Source organism: Syzygium oleosum, unplaced genomic scaffold (assembly GCF_021117445.2).
Source record: "Syzygium oleosum isolate NSW1041296 unplaced genomic scaffold, Sole_v2.1 Sole_v2.06, whole genome shotgun sequence".
In the NCBI taxonomy this organism is placed as follows: Eukaryota; Viridiplantae; Streptophyta; class Magnoliopsida; order Myrtales; family Myrtaceae; genus Syzygium; species Syzygium oleosum.
In genome coordinates, this window is record NW_026607490.1 from 6855178 (window position 1) to 6876997 (window position 21820).

The following is a 21820-nucleotide window of genomic DNA, read 5'->3' on the forward strand; positions in this document are numbered from 1 at the left end:
CTTTTGATTCCATCTTTAGATCTTTGCATGGTCCAGCGCTCTGCCACGTCAGCTGGGCGCCTCTCGTTTTGTGAGCATTGTCACATTTTCGTTTGCGGGAACAGTGCTTGCGGCCGTCTTAAAATGGAGCACAGGGCCTATCCATCTTCCCTTCTTCTTTTTTTTTGGCATCTTCCCTCCTTTGAAGTGGGCTTACTCTCCCCCAAAACTGGACTGCAGCCTCTACTTCCTGAAGCAATCATCTCAGGTGAATCACTTCTTTCCACATTTCTTTTTCTTCTTCTTCTCCGTCTCTCCAGGAGGCAACGTCGGAAGGTTAATGGATAACAACAATCCAGCTGATCTCGGTGGTCGGAGGTAAGCTTCAGCGACCTCAAACATGCCATAAACTCCTCCTGTAAGTTGGAGGATTGTTCTGACCAAAAAGAAAGAGTTGGAGGATTGCGACTAAAATCATGCCAAAATCTGGATTTCCTTTCCTGTTCCTATATCTGATCATGCCCACTGTGTATATTCCACTACGTGAATGCTGTTTTGTTGGGAAAAAACCTGCAGCCTATGTAGATCAGGTGAGCTTGTTGATCAGTGATCTTGTATGTTCAACACTTAAGAGCTCGATTCCAGGTGTAGCACTTAGAAACCAAGACTAAGGTAAAAGCTACTGGGGTCTCAAGTAGAAGCTAGAAACCGAGACTTGGGTACATTCCCGGACGGAAACTTTGGTTCATGCTCGGTACAAGACTGACTGATCACCGAGCTTGTATCTGAGTCTCGGGTAGCTTGAGACTCGGTTTCTACTTGAGTCTTCTACCGAATGCCCAAGACTTGGTTTCTAGGTTCTACCCAAGACAGAGCTTCTACCCAGTAAGCATGGGCTTTACCTGGTTGTTTACATGCTCTGTTTTTGAGAAGAAAAATTCTGTCACATTGATGAAGAGACACGACTGTAAATACACTCTGTTTCTTTCTTTTGTCAACAGAAACTCCTATTAAGAACAACATAATAATAAAAAATCTTATTCGCTTTTCCTCCTAAGAAAAGATAAGACCTGCAATTTGCTTTACTCTGTTTCTACCCAGTAAGCATGTGGGCTTACCTGGCAGTTTTGTGTGTCTGGGTGGTCTTGTTTTGTGAATAAGTGTCGTAAGAAAAGGTTAGGAAAGGTTTGTAGGCGTTAAGGGTGTATCTCCTAGTTTTCTGATGTTACATTTTGTCCAAAAGAAGAGTTTTTTCATTAGCTTAGTTAGCTGTGCTTCAATAGATGGGTTACACTCCCGCAGTGCATACACAGGTTAGACTCCTGCAATGCATAGACTCGTTAGCTATGATTTGCACCAGAAGCTTGGTGTCATACCGCGCAGTAATTTCTTTTTAACTTAAATTGGTAGTTCTGAAAGCTTTTGGATAGATTGTCGTCTCATGATGCAGAAAGAACTCAACACTCGAGCTTCTCCAAAAGAGTGTACACTAACAAGTATTTTGCTGATTTTATTTCCTAGACGTGGAGCAGAGCATGCGGATGGAATTGCTGCGATTCGTTTCCTGGAGAATATCCTGCTAAAGATCCTGATTGGTGCCATCGGAATCATGGGTATTCCAGCCATAACTAACCTTGAAACCATCGTATATATCTACACGCTGCTCATAATTGTCGGGCGATTACTAATTGTCAAGATGGGAAGGCACGATATGGATCCAAGGTTCCGCTTTATGCTCGCTTGCATCGTTGTTGTTCTCGGATGCGTCAGGTGCAGCCTGTTGATATACATTCCGCTTCATGTCATGCCTAGGCCGATTTTCGTTCTCCGCGTCCTTCAGTTGATGAACCCATAAGCATCCACCGTGAATTAGAGAATTGTGATGGCTTTCAATTTTCCTGATATTGTGGTTTGCTCTATGGGAAGTTGGTATTGATGTGCATTGTGCTAATGTTGGCCGGAACACGAACCTTATGTTGTACTATTATTACCTTCGGGACATGAACCTTATGTTGTACACCTAAAAAGCATAATATGTGATGTGCTGAAGAAAATGGTACTACTTAGTTAAGATCCCTGTGCAATGAAGTTGGAGACATGGGATTTTTTTTTCTTTGTCTAGAGAGAAATAGGAGAATTGATTCATAAAATTTGAGATTCACTAATCTTCCGCTCCACGAATTGCAATTTAGACGAAGTTCGTAACCTGATGCTCATATGCAACCTCAACAATATTCTAGGCACTATATTGACATGAACATCAAGTCACAAATGAAAACCACTAGGCCTGGCATAAAGGAAGCATGCAATATGTGAGAGAGGGAAGTAACCGGCCACATATTCTTCAACAAAAGATTTACCCATTTGAGAACAAAGCAAAATCAAATTAGGAAAGTGAGATGAATGAATTTTTGTATGTTGAGGCATATTTGGAAGAAATTGAAAAATGAGACACGGTAATTTTTGTTTTGTTTGATCACGAGAAATTCACAGATGAGAGTGTTGGAACGCCAAGTTGCACTACCGATTTTTGTTCTCTATTCTTTTTTTTTATATTGATTAATATATCCGGATTTTTATTCTTGATGTTCCTAGTGACTCAAACTCTTGAAATAGACAATGTAATTAAGGACATATTCAGTAACTGTTAATCTATCGAAAAGCAAGATCTATTACTAATGGTCATTGACCCTTTTTGAGGACGTGAATTCATTTTCCACAAGATACTCCGAAAAGCCATGTGTGTCTTAACATATCTCACCAATTGATGAAAGAAGACACTTTTGTAATATGTGAAGTTCTTCCTGTTAAATAAATTCATAAAATAAAAATTAGGATATAGTTTGCTCGATAATTAGAAAAAAACATAACTTCTAATTGAGCCACCGTCTGCATTTAAATAGGGTTGACACTGGATCTTTCAAAATTAAGATTCAAAAAAGTAATCCGGATCGAAATTGGTAAACCCATTTCCTTTCTTGAAGAGAAACCTTCAACCCAAGCCTTTTTTACCTTAATGCATACTTACCGTAAGTTACAACCCATGAAACTCCTCAAATACAAATGTGTCGCAATTGAAAAGCAACAAATATAAATCATTATGATATTTGGCCGATGTTCGTAAAAATAACATTACGTCATACTGTGATTTGCTATATCCATCGACGTGGAAACTACAGCGTAAAATATTTTGACGAGGAGGTTAGCACGCAACATTTGCAAGAGCTTACACAGGGATTATAGGAAGTGCATAGCAAAAGGGCCACCAGACCCTTTTCTCCAGGCGGCAAGGTGAGCCGACTTGGAGAAATGGCCAGTTTAGCTGGATGTAAGCAATTACTACATCACCCGTCCTCCAAGCTCCCCTCTCGCACTGCTGAGCTGGCATGCCACTCAACTTCGGACATGTGGTACCACCTTCAACTTCAACCCTATTCTCATATAAATAAAAACCCCCCCTCTCTCTCTCGTTTTCATTCCTTCGTCAATCCATTCGTTCGATCAAAGATCCGAGGCTTCAAGCTTCCGGGGTTTCCTTATCCCTTTTGAACGTGGATTTTTTTTATCTCATTTCGAAAAGAGAGAAATGCTGACGTCACATTTGGACGTGGATTCTTTATTCCACGAGATGCTTTCGAAGGTCATAAGTGTCTCGACATATCTCAATCGTTGATACATGCTTCATTTACTCGGCAATTTGTGGAAGGACTCTCAAATTTGCCAATCGGACACTCTATCGAGCGAAAAGAGCCGACACCTAACTTAGCATAACATCTAAACTAAGCGTCACTCATCAGGGCACGAATAAGCAACGACATAGCTTTTCACTCTATGGATGAAGCTGAGGAACGAATGGCATGGATTTCCATGGCGACGTGCGAACTTTTTGACTGGAGCTGCAGGGGAGAGAGACGACAGAGAAGAAGAAGAAGAAGAAGAAGAAGAAATTGTGGGAAGAAATGATTGAATGACCTGGGAAGGAGAAACTTCTATAAAAACTCATCGGAAAATTGTCTATGCATAGTGTCTGTTTTTTGTACCTGGGTAACATTTGGTCATTTTTCATCGAACGTTGAAATTGAGACTTTTGGTGAAGGCGATACGTGGACCAAAACACCCCCGGTTCGAGAAAAGCTCTTAATGCCATCTTCTTTGCATCCTCCGCTTCTCAGCTCAGCGCAGCGGACAATCGTGGTCAGTCTCCCGTTCACACGGACGAAAAGTTTCGTTTTGCGGCCGTCTTAAAATGGGCCCTCACATCTTCCCTTCTTCTTCTTCTTTTTTTTTTTAAGGTCAAACATTTTCCCTTCTTTGTCTTTTTTCGACATCTTCCCTTCTTTTTGCTTTTTTGATCGAAATCTTCCCTGCTTTGAAGTCGGCTTATTCTCCCCTAAAACTCGACTGCAGCCTCTACTTCCTGAAGCACTCATCTCAGGTGAATCACTTTTTTCCACATTTCTTTCTCTTCTTCTTCTCTGTCTCTCCAGGAGGCAACGTCGGAAGGTTAATGGATAACGACAGTCCAGCTGATCTCGGTGGTCGGAGGTAAGCTTCAGCGACCTCAAACATGCCATAAACTCCTCCTGTAAGTTGGAGGATTGTTCTGACCAAACAAAAAAGTTGGAGGATTGCGACTAAAATCATGCCAAAATCTGGATTTCCTTCCTGTTCCTATATCTGATCATGCCCACTGTGTATATTCCACCACGTGAATACTGTTTTGTTGGGAAAAAACCCGCAGCCTATGTAGATCAGGTGAGGTTGTTGATCAGTGATCTTGTATGTTCAACACTCAGGAGCTCGATTCCAGGTGTAGCACTTAGAAACCAAGACTAAGGTAAAAGCTACTGGGGTCTCAAGTAGAAGCTAGAAACCGAGACTTGGGTACATTCCCGGACTGAAACTCTGGTTCATGCTCGGTACAATACTGATCACCGAGCTTGTATCTGAGTCTCGGGTAGCTTGAGACTCGGTTTCTACTTGAGTCTTCTACCGAATGCCCGAGACTTGGTTTCTAGGTTCTACCCAAGACTGAGCTTCTACCCAGTAAGCATGGGCTTTACCTGGTTGTTTATACACACTCTGTTTTTGAGAAGAAAAATTCTGTCACATTGATGAAGAGACACGACTGTAAAAACACTCTGTTTCTTTCTTTTGTCAACAGAAACTCCTATTAAGAACAACATAATAATAAAAAATCTTATTCGCTTTTCCTCCTAAGAAAAGATAAGACCTGCAATTTGCTTTACTCTGTTTCTACCCAGTAAGCATGTGGGCTTACCTGGCAGTTTTGTGTGTCTGGGTGGTCTTGTTTTGTGAATAAGTGTCGTAAGAAAAGGTTAGGAAAGGTTTGTAGGCGTTAAGGGTGTATCTCCTAGTTTTCTGATGTTACATTTTGTCCAAAAGAAGAGTTTTTTCATTAGCTTAGTTAGCTGTGCTTCAATAGATGGGTTACACTCCCGCAGTGCATACACAGGTTAGACTCCTGCAATGCATAGACTCGTTAGCTATGATTTGCACCAGAAGCTTGGTGTCATACCGCGCAGTAATTTCTTTTTAACTTAAATTGGTAGTTCTGAAAGCTTTTGGGTAGACTGTCGTCTCATGATGCAGAAAGAACTCAACACTCGAGCTTCTCCAAAAGAGTGTACACTAACAAGTATTTTGCTGATTTTATTTCCTAGACGTGGAGCAGAGCATGTGGATGGAATTGCTGCGATTCGTTTCCTGGAAAATATCCTGCTAAAGATCCTGATTGGTGCCATCGGAATCATGGGTATTCCAGCCATAACTAACCTTGAAACCATCGTATATATCTACACGCTGCTCATAATTGTCGGGCGATTACTAATTGTCAAGATGGGAAGGCACGATATGGATCCAAGGTTCCGCTTTATGCTCGCTTGCATCGTTGTTGTTCTCGGATGCGTCAGGTGCAGCCTGTTGATATACATTCCGCTTCATGTCATGCCTAGGCCGATTTTCGTTCTCCGCTTCCTTCAGTTGATGAACCCATAAGCATCCACCACGAATTAGAAAATTGTGATGGCTTTCGATTTTCCTAATATTGTGGTTTGCTCTATGGGAAGTTGTTATTGATATGCATTGTGCTAATGTTGGCCGGAACACGGACCTTGTGTTCTACTATTATTACCTTCGGGACATGAACCTTATGTTGTACACCTAAAAAGCATAATATGTGATGTGATGAAGAAAATGGTACTATTTAGTTAAGATCCCTGTGCAATACAATGAAGTTGGAGACAAGGGTTTTTTTTTTCTTTGGATAGAGAGAAATAGGAGAATCGATTCATAAAATTTAAGAAAGAATCGCATTATCCTCATTCACTAATCTTCTGCTCCACAAATTGCAATTTAGACGAAGTTCGTAACCTAATGCTCATATGCAACCTCAACAATTTTCGAGGCACTATCTTACCATGAACATCGAGTCACAAATGAAAACCACTAGGCCTGGCATAAAGGAAGCATGCAACATGTGAGAGAGGGAAATAACTGGCCACATATTCTTCAACGAAAGATTTACCCATTTGAGAACGAAGCAAAATCAAATTAGGAAAGTGAGATGCATGACCTTTTGTATGTTGAGGCATATTTGGAAGAAATTGAAAAATGAGACAAAGTAATTTTGCTTCAATAAAAGTATTGGGCCTGATCCATTGACATGAAGAGTCAAATGCCGTCACTTTGCCCAAATGCCCATGACGTTTTGCAGTAAAACTATGCGAACAGCCCTCAAAATCCCATAGCAAATCACAAGAAATTCCGTTTGCCTACGCCTTGTCTTGTTCGATCCCGAGAAACTCATAGATGGGAGTGTTTGAACACCGAGTTGTACCCCCAAGATCTGTTCTCTATATTTTTTTCTTTCTTTTGGTTAATATATCGTGGTTTTTATTCTTGACTTTCCTAGTCACTCAAACTCTTGGAATGGACAATGTAAATAGGGACATATTCAATGACGGTAAACTTATCGAAAAGCAAGATCTATTGTTGATAGTCATTGACCTTTTTTTGTGGACGTGAATTCTTTTTCCACAAGATACTTCGACAGGTCATGAATGCCTTAACATATCTCACCCGTCAATAAAAGAAGATAGTTTTGTAATATGTGAAACTCTCTCTTTGGTAAGTACTACCAGCTACCATATTAAACAAATTCAAAAAAAATTAAGAAATAGTTTTCTCGGTAATTAGAAGGAAACATAACTTCTCATTGAGCCACCGTTTGCATTTAAATAGGGTCGACACCGGACCTTTCAAAATTTAAATTCAAAAAAAACAATCCAAATCAAAATTAGTAAATCCATTTCCTTTCTTGAAGAGAAACTTTCCACCCGACTTTTTTCAATTTAACATATACTAGCCGTAAATTAAAACCCATGAAACTCCTCAAATACAAATGGATCCCAATTGACAAAGCAATACATATAAATCATTCTAATATTTAGTCGATGTTCGTGAAAATAACATTACAATGTACTATGATTTGCTTTATTCATTGAGGCGGAATCTTCAGCGTAAAATATTTTTACGAGGGGGTTAGCACGTAACATCTACAAGAGCTTACATAGTATTATAGGAAGAGCAGAGAAAAAGGGTACCATACCACATCACAGCCACTCAGGCTACGAATGATAACCATTTTGTTTCTATTTTTCTATACCAGAAACAGGTTTGGAACATAAATGAGAAGTCAAAATTTTTTGCATTTCTATTTTTGGAACAAAAATGAGAAATAAAAATTCTTCTCATCGTTCGCTTTTGCTACTAACCGGTCGCCCACCCACTGCCTATTGCTACCCACTTGCCGGCCGCCGCCTCCCGCCATTCGCCATCTCCCACCGCTGGTCACCGCCCGCCATCCACCGGCTACTGTCTCTCGCCGTCTCCCGCCCTCCTTCCTCTACCACCCACCGTTTCCCGCTACCCTCCTCTTGCCACCGACTGCCGCCCGCCGTCCACCGGCCACCATCTCTTGCCGCCCTCCTCTTGCCATCGGCCGCCACCCATCGTCTACCGGCCACTATCTCCAGCCACTGGCCGCCTTCCTCTCGTAGTCGCCTGCCTACCACAGCCGTTCGCCTCTCGCTACCGACCATCGTGGGCGGCCACCCGCCATCTGCTGGCCACCATCTCCCACCGCTGGCCACCCTTCTCCAGCCGTCGCCCACCTCCCGCCACCACCCTCCTCCCGTCACCGGCCGTAGCTTGCCTCTCGCCGCTACCTGACGTCAGCTGCCTCCGACCGCCGTTCTCTGCACCTGTCGTCCACTGTCCGCCGCCACTGTCCACTGCCGCCGTCCACTCACTGGCCACTCAAGTGAGAGAAATTTTGTACCATTATCAAACATATTTTTGTTTTGGGAATAGAAATTTTGTGCCGTTATCAAACTTGTATTTTTGTTCAGAAATTCATCCATGGAACAGAAACAGAAATTCTATTTCTAGCCAAAAATTAATTTCTGAAACAGAATGGTTGTCATTCGCTCCCTCAATGGTCTCCAGGCGGCAAGCTGAGCTGACTTGGAGAAATGGCCAGTTTAGCTGACATAAGCATTTACATCACCCGTTCTCCATGCTCCGCTCTCACACTGCTGAGCTGGCATGCCACTCAACCTCCGACACGTGGTACCACCTTCAACCCTATTCTCATTAAATAAAAGGGTTAATACCACGAAAAAATCCAAACTGGTAAGTCTGTGACAAATTTATTCCAAACTAATTTTTTGACCACTAAAAATCTCAAATTAGTACACATGTGATAAATTTACCCCAAACTAATTTTTTAACTACGAAAAACTTTAAATTGATACATTTGTGACAAATCTACCCTTCGTTAGTTTCCATTAAATTGGATTAATACAAAAAAAAATCACAAACTGGTTCACCTTTGACAAATGGAGGATAAAACCCAAAACTGGTACATTAGTCAACTGCCGCGTGTCATTTAACAAAGCAATTTAAGAGTAAAATTTAACGGAGGGTAAATTTATCACAAGTGTACCAGTTTGAGGTTTTTTATGGTAAAAAAATTAGTTTGGGATAAATTTATCACATGTGTACAAGTTTGAGGTTTTTCATGGTATTAACCCTAAATAAAAACCCCTCTCTCTCTCTCTCTCTCTCTCTCTCTCTCTCTTTCTTGCTTCATTCCTTTATCAATCCATTCGTTCGATCAAAGATCCGAGGTTTCAAGCTTCTTAGGGTTTCTTTATCCTTTTTAAACGTGGGTTTTTTTTGTTTATCTCATTTCGAAAAGAGAGAGATGCCGATGTCACATTTGGACGTGGATTCTTTATTCCACGAGATGCTTCCAAAGTTCATAAGTGTCTCAACATATCTCAACCGTTGATACATGCTTCATTTACATTTATCATTGTTAAGAATTGATTGAAAGGACAATCTCCATCCTCTTTTTCTATGCCTATTAGAAATAGGCTTTGTTTGTTTCGCGAATTTTTTTTTCTAAGATAATATTTTTCTCATTTTTGAGCATTTGGATTTTTTAGGAAAATTAGTCAACGGAAGATTTTTTTCCAAGTCAATGAAAAACATATGCTTAAATTCAGGAAAATGATTTTCTCTTTAAAAACCCAAAAACTATTTACCAAAATATGACTAAATATCAAGCCAAAGACTTGGGCACAAAAACATCAACGCTAGTTCTCAGGTCCTTAGTAGCGGGCCAGGGCTGAGTCCATTGAGGCTGAGCCTAGGATCTCAATGCTCGTTTCTGGCTCCTCGATGCCCTGGCCCAATACCCCTGTGCCCATGCCCAAATACTTGGTGCCCAACCTAAGTCCATTGAGGCCAAGCTCGGGTCCACAGAGGTTAGGCCGAGCAGTAAGCACGGGTGTCTAGGGCCAGCCTCAGTGGACGTAGGCTCAATCACCGAGGACACAAGCACGTGCAATGAGGTCCCGGGCCCGACCTCTATGGACTCGTGACTAACCTCCATGAACTAGGGCCTACGTGCCGAGGACCCAAGCATGGGTGTCGGAGTTCGGGCCCAACCATTGTGGACCTGAGCCCAGCCTCGATGGACCTAGCCTGGGGTGCCAGGGAGCTGCGCATGGGCATCGAGATCTTGGGCCGACTTTTATAGGTCCGTGCCCGATTCCCCGGCTGCCCGTGCCCAAGTTATTAACGCTCGTGTCTATTTAAAAAATTAAAAGCAAGTTTGCCTTTTCAAATTACTTGGAAAATATTTTTCAAAAATGTCAAATTTTCCACAAAACAATTGGACACCAATTTGTAACCTGAAGATTAGTCCTCTATTCCTTTTCTGTATTTGTTAACTTATTCAGGTTTTTATTCTCGATGTTCTAAGTGAGTCAAACTCTTGAAGCAAACAATGTAATTAAGGACATATCAAGTGATTTTAAATCTATCAAAAGTAAGATCTTTATCGATAGTTACCGACCCCTTTTTCTTGGATGTGGTTCTTAGTCCCTCAAGATAATCTCACAAGTCATGAGCGTCTCAACATATCTCAATTGTCGATACATATCTCGTTTACATGAATCAAAAGTTAAGAATCGATTGCTTTTTGTCAACGCTGGCTCGGACATTCACCTTGTGTTCTATTGTTACATTCAAAGCAGGATATAGGATGATGATGGTAGTTTTACTAAAGATCGTGTTGCAATTTAAGATTGAGAAATGATGATGGAGAAATTGGGCAGTTTTTTTTTTTTTGAGCTAGAGAGAAACAGGGGAAATGATGATTAAATTGGAAAGAATCACATGATCTCCATTCACTATTATTTCATTTTTGGATACATGCATTGCGAGTTTGATATGGTTTGTAGCTCGTTCCTAGCAATCTCTATACAACAAAATTTAAACTAAGCTAGCTAATTGGACATCGAACTACATAAGTAAGGTAGGCTGGACAAATACAAGCTTGATGCATCACCTGCTCATTCACTCACGCGATAAGATAACCAACCAAATTACCAAAGCTATGATTTTATCACTATAGTTGTTTTTTTAAGACCGATTTACCAACATTACCCGGTAATTTCATTTATACAATACTTGCCAATGTAACAAGGTACTCATGCCTAGTAAATGGCCGAATAACGACGGCCATTTGTGCACGTTATGTATTTTACTTCATCACACGGTATTAGCACACGAATCAAGCCGATTGAGATTTAGGTCCTTAAATCCATGCAAATAAAAAAGGTAGCTTTTTTTCCCTACTATAAAAAGAATACACGAGTGCATGTGGACAAAAATGTCTTCGCCACCAGAGAAATCAAATATCTTTGATCATGAATGTGACACCCTAAATAAGTGCTACTCGGTCCCGGCCTCCATAGGTCATGGGCAACATGAAAGGATAGATGTCGGATTTCATGTGCAGATATATGAGAGACAGAATAAAACTGAACAAACATCAAGACATTTTCCCTGAAGGTTGAAGTCCGTGGATGAATGACCGTAGGTGGAGGTGACAAATGCAACATAAAACGACATGATGCCAAGACCCCAAATGTGTGAGAGGAAAAACTCAGACACAAGTACTCGTACGTCCTGAAATTTACATGGAGGGACTTATTCTGCAGAACAAACTCCTTATCCAAGCCTTCAGTAAGTTCTATGAAATCTTTTTTTTTGGTCGAAAAGTTTTATGATACCTTGACACCGTCACAAATTACCTCAGCAGAAAATATTGCCACATATCAAAACACCAGAAATTTGCCACCCTTGAGTATACATAATGGAAGCAACTGACAAGGAAAAGTTAGACTGAATTGGTTGGAGTTTAAAAATGACGTAATCATTCTAGAATGTGAATTTAAGAAATGAACATAAACATCTCAAAAACCTTTTGACCCCTTCCTTTTTCATATACACAGATTAACTTAAAATGGTTTCCAAAAGACAAAACAGAAAAGCTTTCTACGGCAAGGGATCTATTTGGGTTAGTACAAATGAAAAAACTACAAGCAATTTCAACACCATCTCCAGTAGTTCCAAACTGCTGGTCCTGTCCATAAAGCATGTGCTCTGTAGGATCTATCGGCGCTGCTCTGTTTTTCTTGGCAGGAAGCCAGGAACGAGTTATGGTAGAATACAAGTACAGAAACATACCTATACCAACACCTCCTTCAGCAAAGCACATCAACTTAATACTGAAAAACAAAAGAGAGGGGGAAAAAGAAGTGCATTAAAATGGCAGCTTTGTTGCATGCTGGACTAGCTAAATAAGCACGAGCACTAACGTATAGTCAAGAAGGATGAAAAACAAGAAAAGAACAAATGACAAAGGACGCTGAAAGCAAGCAAGACACTACTCCAACTATTTGAAGGAACACAGGACAGGAAATATCAAGCATTGGAAGGCACAAGCACTTACCAGTAAGACCAAGAGAGCAAGGTTATCACAGTTAAACAGGGAACATTATGCTATCAATCTTCATAGTAGGTGGTGTTGATCGAACACAGAGTTCATCACCATCCTTGTTATCATCATCCTCATCCTCATCCTCGATGGCATCAACCCAATTACTTCAATGCGTTGTGAAAAACCATGTCCATCTGCACAACCAAAGGATGAAGAAAATCGTTTTAGAGGGATTATCCAATTTAACCACTAACGCAACTGCACGACCATACTTATGATTGCACTAATAAGTGCTATGTTTGTGACGATCTTGTTCAGTACCTTTGCAAATGACATGATACGAGTAGACTAATTGAATTGATACTGAGAAGCCCAAGAAAGGCGTGTAAGTTCTGTCTTCCAGAAATAGGTACTTGCACAGGGGTGTGCAACACATCATCCGGGTTGACGGCCGAGTGAAAAGTGGCATATGTTTTTGCTCCACCTTGTCTATGGTATCATGTGGACAGTCGCACTAAAGAGTGGAAAGAAAGAAATGCTGACAAGTGTGGTAGGGCATATATGGATTTCTGCCAGAAACTTTTGCTTCTTGATGCAACAATTAAGAGTTAAATGTTGTGAGACTTCATATAAAGTCGCACGATCATTGGCCTAAGCCGAATGCTTTCTTGCAAAGCAGCATTTACAGAAGGGAAACGGGCAATCGAGGAAGTAGCAACTTTATTAAGAAATGTTTGTAGGAGACAGCAAAATAATGCGACCGAGAGAGATAAAGATGATGTTCGAGAGATTGAGAGATGAAGAATCTGGACCAGTTGGATGTTTCCTTCAGCTGATGTAGCTTTTGATATTTGAATGGTGCTAATCCTTTCAATTCCCGACTGACCACCAGCTTTTAAGATCCTTTCTTCTGGAATTTGCCTTCTATCAGAACCACTGCCACTTCTCGCAGCACTTCCCACCCAAATTTATTAAACCACTCAAAGTTTGATTACCAAAAAAAAACTTCCTGTTGGCTTCCTAAAAAGTATCTTACTGATGACATACACAGCGTTTCATTTTAGAGCGAAGCAAAGTCAATTTCTTTGCCATCATTGAGATGATAGTGCTACCAGGATCACTCACCCGAGAGTTCAGACCATATTCTGGTATGATTAGATGGAATCTCGGAAGCACTTGTTCTATTCCTCTCTGACTGTTCTCCAGAAGCTTCCCCAGTATCAGCCTGGCCCGGCATTCCATTTGCTAAAGGTCCAGTATTACCTTCATGTAATTGTGATGTGAGCATTGTGGCCAATACAAGTGTAGCATCAAAATTGGAAGAGGCCCCCTCACCAATGCCAAATTTAGGGGCCATCAAAATAGGCCTGTTTCCTAAAAACATGCAGCTGTATCAAGTTCTTTTCTTTTTTCTATTTTGCATTTAGTTGCACTTATGCCCCTCTGTGATGGTGGAGATGTTGCGCCAAGAATGAGTACCAAAAAGAAAAGTCAAAAGACATACATTAACCATCGGTTGGACTGATATTTTTAGCTGGCACACTTTACTAGCATCTTGCATTAAGCTTGATAAATAAACCATTTACCATCCGAACTTAAACTGCCTTAAACTATTATTATCCAAACTTGATTTGAAGCTGCACTACGTTTTGTCGACCTTTTATTGATAGTCTCTTGTTTTTTGACATTTAGCCAGTAGTAAAATTGTCATGGGCCTTTACGATTTTGATTGTGAAGCTATGCATTAGCATGTTTTAGATCTCTGAGCAGATAACTAGCAACCATTCATCTATAAAACCAGTTATGGACTGATTGCACGAAAACTACTCGTTGCATCTCAGCTACTTGCACAACAAAATTGAAGTGAAGCATGAAAAAAAATGGATAGAAGGTAAGATACATGAGAACATTTAGAATTTACTTACTCGCCGGCCTTCTCAAAGTACAAATGAATGTCCACTTCACATCCCTCACAGACTGCAAGAAATGCCTGGATTTCCATGAGATGGACAAAGGTTAAAAATTATCATGTTCGCTGGAAAATGCAAGGAAAAACTTCAACATAAAAGATGGTACTGAATGTGACTCCAATAGCATTTTGGCAATTAGGTGAACTCATTTTAAGGAAATGGAGATAAGTTTGAAAGTGAAGTCATATGTCCAAGAACTTTCAGCTGCATTTATGACCCAAATATCTTGATATCTATCTGATATAATAAAAAACAAATTAGATTGAATACCTTCAACTCTTTGACAGCATAAGTCATGTCTACTGGGTTGCCGCTATGAGCATACTGCACAAACTATTCCGCAGGATCTTATTACAGCTGAGCGTGCAGCAAAGAGTCGTTCTCTGCAACCAGAATCTGAACACTTCTCCATATTCGATTGAAAAGAATAAAGTTAATCTCTACCTTTGGCAGGATCAATGAGGCTTCGGAACTCAACAGCTTTCCCACCAAATTCACTTGCAGCATCAGAAGGATCAGAGTTGTGTTCAGTTGCAATGATAGTAATTTCCTGAAGGGATGACTGAAAATTTGCGAGTAATCTGTTCAGATCATGAGGCCCCACTACAAAATTGCTTGGGTATCTTCTCCTATCCAGAGATAATTGTTGTATGTCAGGGTCAACATTGCAAGTAATCCAGTATGTTTTCTTAATGCCTGCAGACATATCACAACATCACATATGCATGAACAAAAACTCACAGTTGGCGCAGTGAGATAAACATGTATCTCTGCATGGTGCAGCTTCTTAACAAATTAATGCAGGTTTGACAGGTGCCAGCCTCCGATTTATATTGCAGTTAGATAACATACTGAATAGTATGTAGTTAGCATGACTGAATCAAAGACTTAAAATGGTAAGTGGCCAGCAAAAAAAGAAGTAGAAGTGGTAGACATTGGAATCTAATTTTTAAAAATAAACTTCCCTGTCTCTTTATCTGAATTTGTTGGCTTTATATGTCATATTGGGGCTTTGAAAAATCCGTTTGACAGAGTTCACTCTGCTTTTACATGATGAGAAATTAGAAAAGCTCGTCTCTGTGGACAGTATAACATGACGTATAAATGCTTCTCACAGCATTTTGCAGTCATTTTCTCTCAATGAACATGTCAGTTTCAATACTTCATTTCCGCTGTTTTTCCATGGAATTGGAGCGAGATTACTTTTAGGGGGAAAAAGGAATCCGCTAACTTTTCCCTATGTGTCAGAAGCTTGCAATCTTAACCATCAAATACACCATTTCCAACATAATGAATTCAGAGCACCATGCACACAACTGAAAGGTCTTTACCGTTGAAGCACTGCAGAGCCCACTGAACTTTTGATGCATTGATGTCTGGTAATTGCACACTCAAATAATCAATGTTTGTAATAGGTGTTCTAAGGACAGAACAGACTGCCTGCACAGAGTATTTTGTAAGTATTTTGCACAGAGGATTTTTATTTTGTAAGTTGCTTACAACTATAAACTGACAAATATACTAGAAAGATGAGCAACGGCAATACACCTTTAAAAGAACACTGCATAGAACCTGTGCGCCAGATTCTGTAAACACATCAAGGAGGTCTGGCTTGAAGGTTATAAATGGATAGGCAAATCTTGACGAATTGAGTGTGTGAAAGGAAAGCTGGAGTTTGAATACAAATATCAGAATCTTAATCTGATATCCACAAGTAAGAAGGCGATATTTGTACACAGTTCAATACTATTTCTATTCTAGTTTCAAATCAGCACAAATAGTGGCAAGTGCCAGACACGAGCTTAGAACTTGGAACTTCTATTGTTATTTGGTAGTTAAATGCGACGAAGCATGAGGAAGTTATGGAAAAGTATGGTCATACGAGAGTTATGCTAGCGAATGCAATTGTGCTTTCACTTATTCAGCGTTGCAAACCTCCATACAAGACCATCAAAGTAACTAGACAAACCAGGAAAGCATTATCAAGACAGAATAGCAGCACCCATAGAAGGTTATCCATAGGGTTTGTTTCCTATGGTTTCACCATTCGACATTTTCTGCGGGTAGCAACGATAGTTCTCCTGGCTATAGCTGTGAATTGCTTTAGTCTTATGATATGATGCCTTTACAATCACCCTACCAACAGTATTAGATTCTTTCAACGAAATGACTTGAGACTATACGCACGTCAAGTTCTAATCATCATCGGACAGGGCCAATCACAAACTGGGTTGACAAGTTTCTGCCTCAAATCCACCGCCAAAAGCTTCACGCGCTCGGCAATCGGTTAAAGGGACTCTCAAATTTGTCAATCGGACACTGTATCGAGCTCAACGAGCCAATACCCAACACAGCATAGCATCATCTAAACTAAGCATCACTCGTCAGGGCGCACGAAGAAGCAACTGCTTAGCTCTTCACTCGATGGATGAAGCTGAGGAATGATCGACATGGATTTCAGTGGCGACCCGCGAACGTTTCGACCGGAGCTGCGGGTGAGAGAGACGGAGAAGAAGAAATGTTGGAAGAAACGATTGAATGATCTGGGAAGGAGAAGCTTGAATAGCGAGGTCGTTTCCGACGCGGGGGAGGCAAGTGATGGAGCGAGCGAAGGCCTTCGAGGTGTTGCCGCTGAGGAGGGTGAACTCCATTTCTTGGGTCCTTCGCTTCCCTCTCTGCGCTGAAGGTGCAGATTTTCATGAGGTGGTCGCTAAAAAAATTGGCGGGTTTTAAGGTGAGACTGCTTCCATGTCACCCAAGCCCGGTGCTTAAATATCAGGTAGCAGTTAGGAGATCCAATGACGACATCAAAAACTACGTATAATTAGGGTTAAATAATGCAACTCAATCATAGATTAGTTACTCCCAATTTTAAATATAGACTATCTCATAACATGATTTAACTGCATTTGATTTGACTGCATTTGATATTACATAAAAAACTCCCTGTTTCTCCGATTTCATTGAATTTTATGAGGATCTTAACTAAGTAGCATAGTCATCATCATCATCATCATCATATATTTTGCATTGTGATGTAAAAAGTGATTAAAGCAATAATAGTACAACATGGGGTTCATGCTCAAGCTAGCATTGTCAAGACGCGCATCAAAACCAACTTCGCAAAGAGCACACAACAACATTAGAAAAAATCGAAAACTGTCACCATTCTCTAATTAATCCTCGGGTTCAATTTCGAATGGGATTATAAACATCAGGACGTAGGGAATGGGAATCGACCAGGGCATATCACCAAATAGAATATACATCAATTGACTGCACACGACACATCCGAAAGCAATAGAGATGATGACAAATTGAGTGCGTGAAGGCAAAATCGGCGGTTGAACACGAATATTAGAATCTTAACCTGATATCTACAAGCAATAAGGTGATATTTTGTATACAGATCAATGTTTTTTCTATTCCAGTTTCAAATTAGCACAAATAGTGCCAAGTGCAAGACATGAGTCCAGAGCTTGGAACTTCTATTGTCATATGGTAACTAAATGCGACGAAGCAAACATGAAAAATATGGACATACGAGAGTTATGCAAGCGAATGCGATCGAGCTTTCACTTATTGAGTGTTGCAAAGCTCCATACAACACCGTCAAAGTAACTAAAAGAACCTGGTATAGCATTATCAAGACTGAATGGCAGCACCCATAGAAGGTTATCCATAGGGTTTTTCTCCTATGGTTTCACCATTCAGCATTTTCCGCGATTAGCACTGATAGATCTGCTGGCTATAGATGTGAATTACCTTAGGATATAATGACTTTGTTTTACCCTATCAACAGTATTAGATTCTTTCAATGACTTCAAATTTATGCACGTCAAGTTCTAATAATTTTCAATAGGGCCAATCACAACCTAGGTTAACAAATTCATGCCTCAATTCCACCGCCAAAAGCTTCACGGACCCAGCAATCGGTCCAAGGACTCTCAAATTTCTCAATCGGATACTAAGCCATCGAAACGAGCCAAATATCTAGCACAACATAACATCTAATCCAAGCATTATTCAATGGGGGTCGAGTAAGCAACTACTTTGCTTTTCACTCAATGGATGAAGCTGAGGAATGATTGACATGGATTTCAGTAGCGACCGTGAAATTTTTGACCGGAGCTGTGGGTGAGAGAGACGGAGAAGAAGAAGAAATGTTGGAAGAAATGGTGGAAGAAATTGAATCACCTGGGAAGGAGAACCTTGGTTAGCGAGGCCGTTGCCGACGCGGGGGAGGGAAGTGATGGAGCGAGCGAAGGTCTTCAAGGCGTTGCCGCTGATGAGGGTGAACTCCATTTTTCGAGTTCTTTGCTTCCCTCTTTGCACCGGCGGTATAGATTTGTATTATTTTGCTAATAATACATTTATAAATCGACACAATTAAAATGTTTATGATTGAATTGACCGTCTTACAATGAATTTTGGACTTTTTGGACAATTATTCCATTAGAAAACTTTTGCTCGCAAGCTTACACTAAAACAGTATGTCACGTAAGAAATATTTCAATTGATTTTTTCATTAATTAATCAATTATTACATAACACAATGATTATCATTTTTTATGATTTATCATTAGATAGAATGAAAAAAATAACAAATTTAGTAACTTAATATAATATGTTTATAAAAAACGAAATCAAATTAGTTATGTTCTTATACAGAAGCTTCGATAATTAAAAACATAATTCATTCATAGTAGCATCATTTTCAAACTTTATCACAAGATCAAGTCGAAATTATTTATGTTCTTTAAAAAAAATAACAATAATTGGTATCTTATAATTTTCGTCCTTTTGTTTCGAGACGTATTAAGTTATTTCGTGGGCAGTCGTCCAAAGAAAATCAATGTAAAGCCATAAACATTCGCTTCATTTCACCCGGGTCGGTGCGACCCGCGACTTGATCGAAAGGCGAGGGCAATACCGTCATTCGCGCGCATTCGTATTCATCAGTGATGGGGAATTCATCAGCGAGGGCAATACCGTCATTCCACCTCGATTCCCTTCCTGGTTTCATCAAGCCTCTGCCTCTTGCACCCTGCTTTCTCATCTTCAGAAAGGAAGAGCGAGGCAAAGTCGGGGGTTAATGGCGAACAACAATCCAGCTGACAACATCAGTCGGAGGTAAGCTTCAGCTTCCGATCAGAACAGATTTTTCCTCTGTTGTGTTTTTTTTTTTTTTAGTTGATCCAAGTTTTTGTTCTCGTGTTCAAAATGACTAGATCTCAGAACAGAGCAAGTCTTTACTCAGAACAGAGCATGTACTTAGGGGCGTATCTGGTCAAAGCGAAACGGCATTTTTCTCACAGTTCTTAGATAGGGGTAGCTATGTTGTACCGACCAGATTTTTTGTTCTCCTCTTTTGCTAATTAATCCAGGTTTTTATACTCGATGTTCATAATGACTTGGCTCTCGGTACAGAGCATATTGGGTTGAACTAATAACAGAGCACATTCAGTGGTATAAGTCCGTTGAAAATCAGATAGTTTCTTGTAGTCATTGACCCTTATTTTGTGCGACTTGGTAATTGTTCATGATATTCATTTCGTTTTGAAAATCACAAAATTGGAAAGAATGGGAACCTACCTTCCTCTAAAGTTACTGGGTGGGAAAATTCTGTCACAATGGGACACGACTGTATATACATTCTGTTTCTATCTTTTTCCAAGAGAAATTCGTATGAAGAACAACGTGTTAATGGAAGTCTTATTTGCTTTTCCTCCTAAGAAAAGATAAGACCTGCTTTACTCTGTTTCTAACCAATAAGCAGGAGGCTTTACTGGTAGTTTTGTGCATCTGGGTGGTTTTGTTTTGTCAAAGTGTTGTAAGAGTAAGGCGTTACTCAGAACAGAGCATGTATTAAGGGGCATATCTGGTCAAAGAAAAACAGCATTTTTCTCACAGTTCTTAGATTGGTAGTTATGTTGTACCGACCAGATTTTTTCTTCTCCTCTTTTGCTAATTAATCCAGGTTTTAATACTCCATGTTCATAATGACTTGACTCTCAGTACTGAGCGTATTGGGTTGTACTAATAACAGAGCACATTCAGTGGTATAAGTCCGTTGAAAATCAGATAGTTTCTTGTAGTCATTGACCACCCTTATTTTGTGCGACTTGGTAATTGTTCATAATATTCATTTGGTAACTGAACAGAGTTGGATTCACAGCAGGAGTATTCCTCTCAAGTATGAATAGCATTAAAATGGCTCAGTTTGTCTAAGGAAAGTGAAATGCCATGATAACTATCATTTCTTTCTGAAAATCACAAAATTGGAAAGAATGAGAAACTGCCTTCCTCTAAAGTTACTGGGTGGGAAAATTCTGTCACATTAATGAAGAGACACGACTTTATATACATTCTGTTTCTTTCTGTTGCCTAGAGAAACTCGTATGAAGAGCAAAGTGTTGATGGAAGTCTTATTAGCTTTTCCTCCTAAGAAAAGATAAAGACCTGCTTCACTCTGTTTCTAACCAATAAGCAGGGGACTTTACTGGCAGTTTTGTGCATCTGGGTGGTTTTGTTTTGTCAAAGTGTTGCAAGAGTAGGGCCTTACTCGGAAATGAGCATGTACTTAGGGGCATATCTGGTCAAAGCAAAACGTCATTTTGCTCACAGTTCTTAGATTGGGGTGGTTATGTTGTACCGACCAGATTTTTTCTTCTCCTCTTTTGCTAATTAATCCAGGTTTTTATACTCGATGTTCATAATGACTTGACTCTCAGCACAGAGCATATTGGGTTGTACTAATAACAGAGCACATTCAGTGGTATAAGTCCGTTGAAAAACAGATAGTTTATTGACCCATATTTTGTGCGGCTTGGTAATTGTTCATGATATTCATTTGGTAAGTGAATACAGCTGGATTCATAGCAGGAGTGTCCCTCTCAAGTATGAATACCGTTAAAACGGCTCAGTTTGTGTAAAGAAAGTGAAATGCCATGATAAGTATCATTTCTTTTTCAAAATCACAAAATTGGAAAGAATGAGAAACTACCTTCCTCTAAAGTTACTGGGCGGGAAAATTCTGTCACATTAATGAAGAGCTACGACTGTATATACATTCTGTTTCTTTCTTTTGCCAAGAGAAACTCGTATGAAGAACAACGTGTTACTGGAAATCTTATTAGCTTTTCCTCCTAAGAAAAGATAAGACCTGCTTTACTCTGTTTCTAACCAATAAGCAGGGGCTTTACTGGTAGTTTTGTGCATCTGGGTGGTTTTGTTTTGTCAAAGTGTTGTAAGAGTAGGTTAGGAAAGGTTTATAGGTGTTAAGGAGGTATCCCCTGGTACTCTGATGTTCCATTTTGTCAAAAAGAAGAGTTTCACTAGCTTAATTAGCCGCGGATCAATAGATGGGCTACATACCTGCAGTACATACAGAGGGTAGACTCCTGCAATGATACTCATCAGCTATGATTTGCAGTTTTGCACTAGAAACTTGGCATCATACCGCATGGAATTTCTTTAGAACTTAAATTGG

General features: G+C 40.1%; 1 protein-coding gene across 1 annotated transcript in view; it reads right to left on the minus strand.

The window, feature by feature from the left end:
* LOC115694557 (uncharacterized) overlaps nt 1–21820 on the minus strand; it is a 186890-nt gene that overhangs the window by 83544 nt on the left and 81526 nt on the right. Inside the window, exons 2-3 of the mRNA XM_056312073.1 lie at nt 14284–14348; nt 13484–13725 (exon numbers count right to left, since the gene is read on the minus strand). Coding sequence (XP_056168048.1) covers nt 13484–13725; nt 14284–14348 — 307 coding nt within the window. The remainder of the gene's footprint in view (nt 1–13483; nt 13726–14283; nt 14349–21820) is intronic.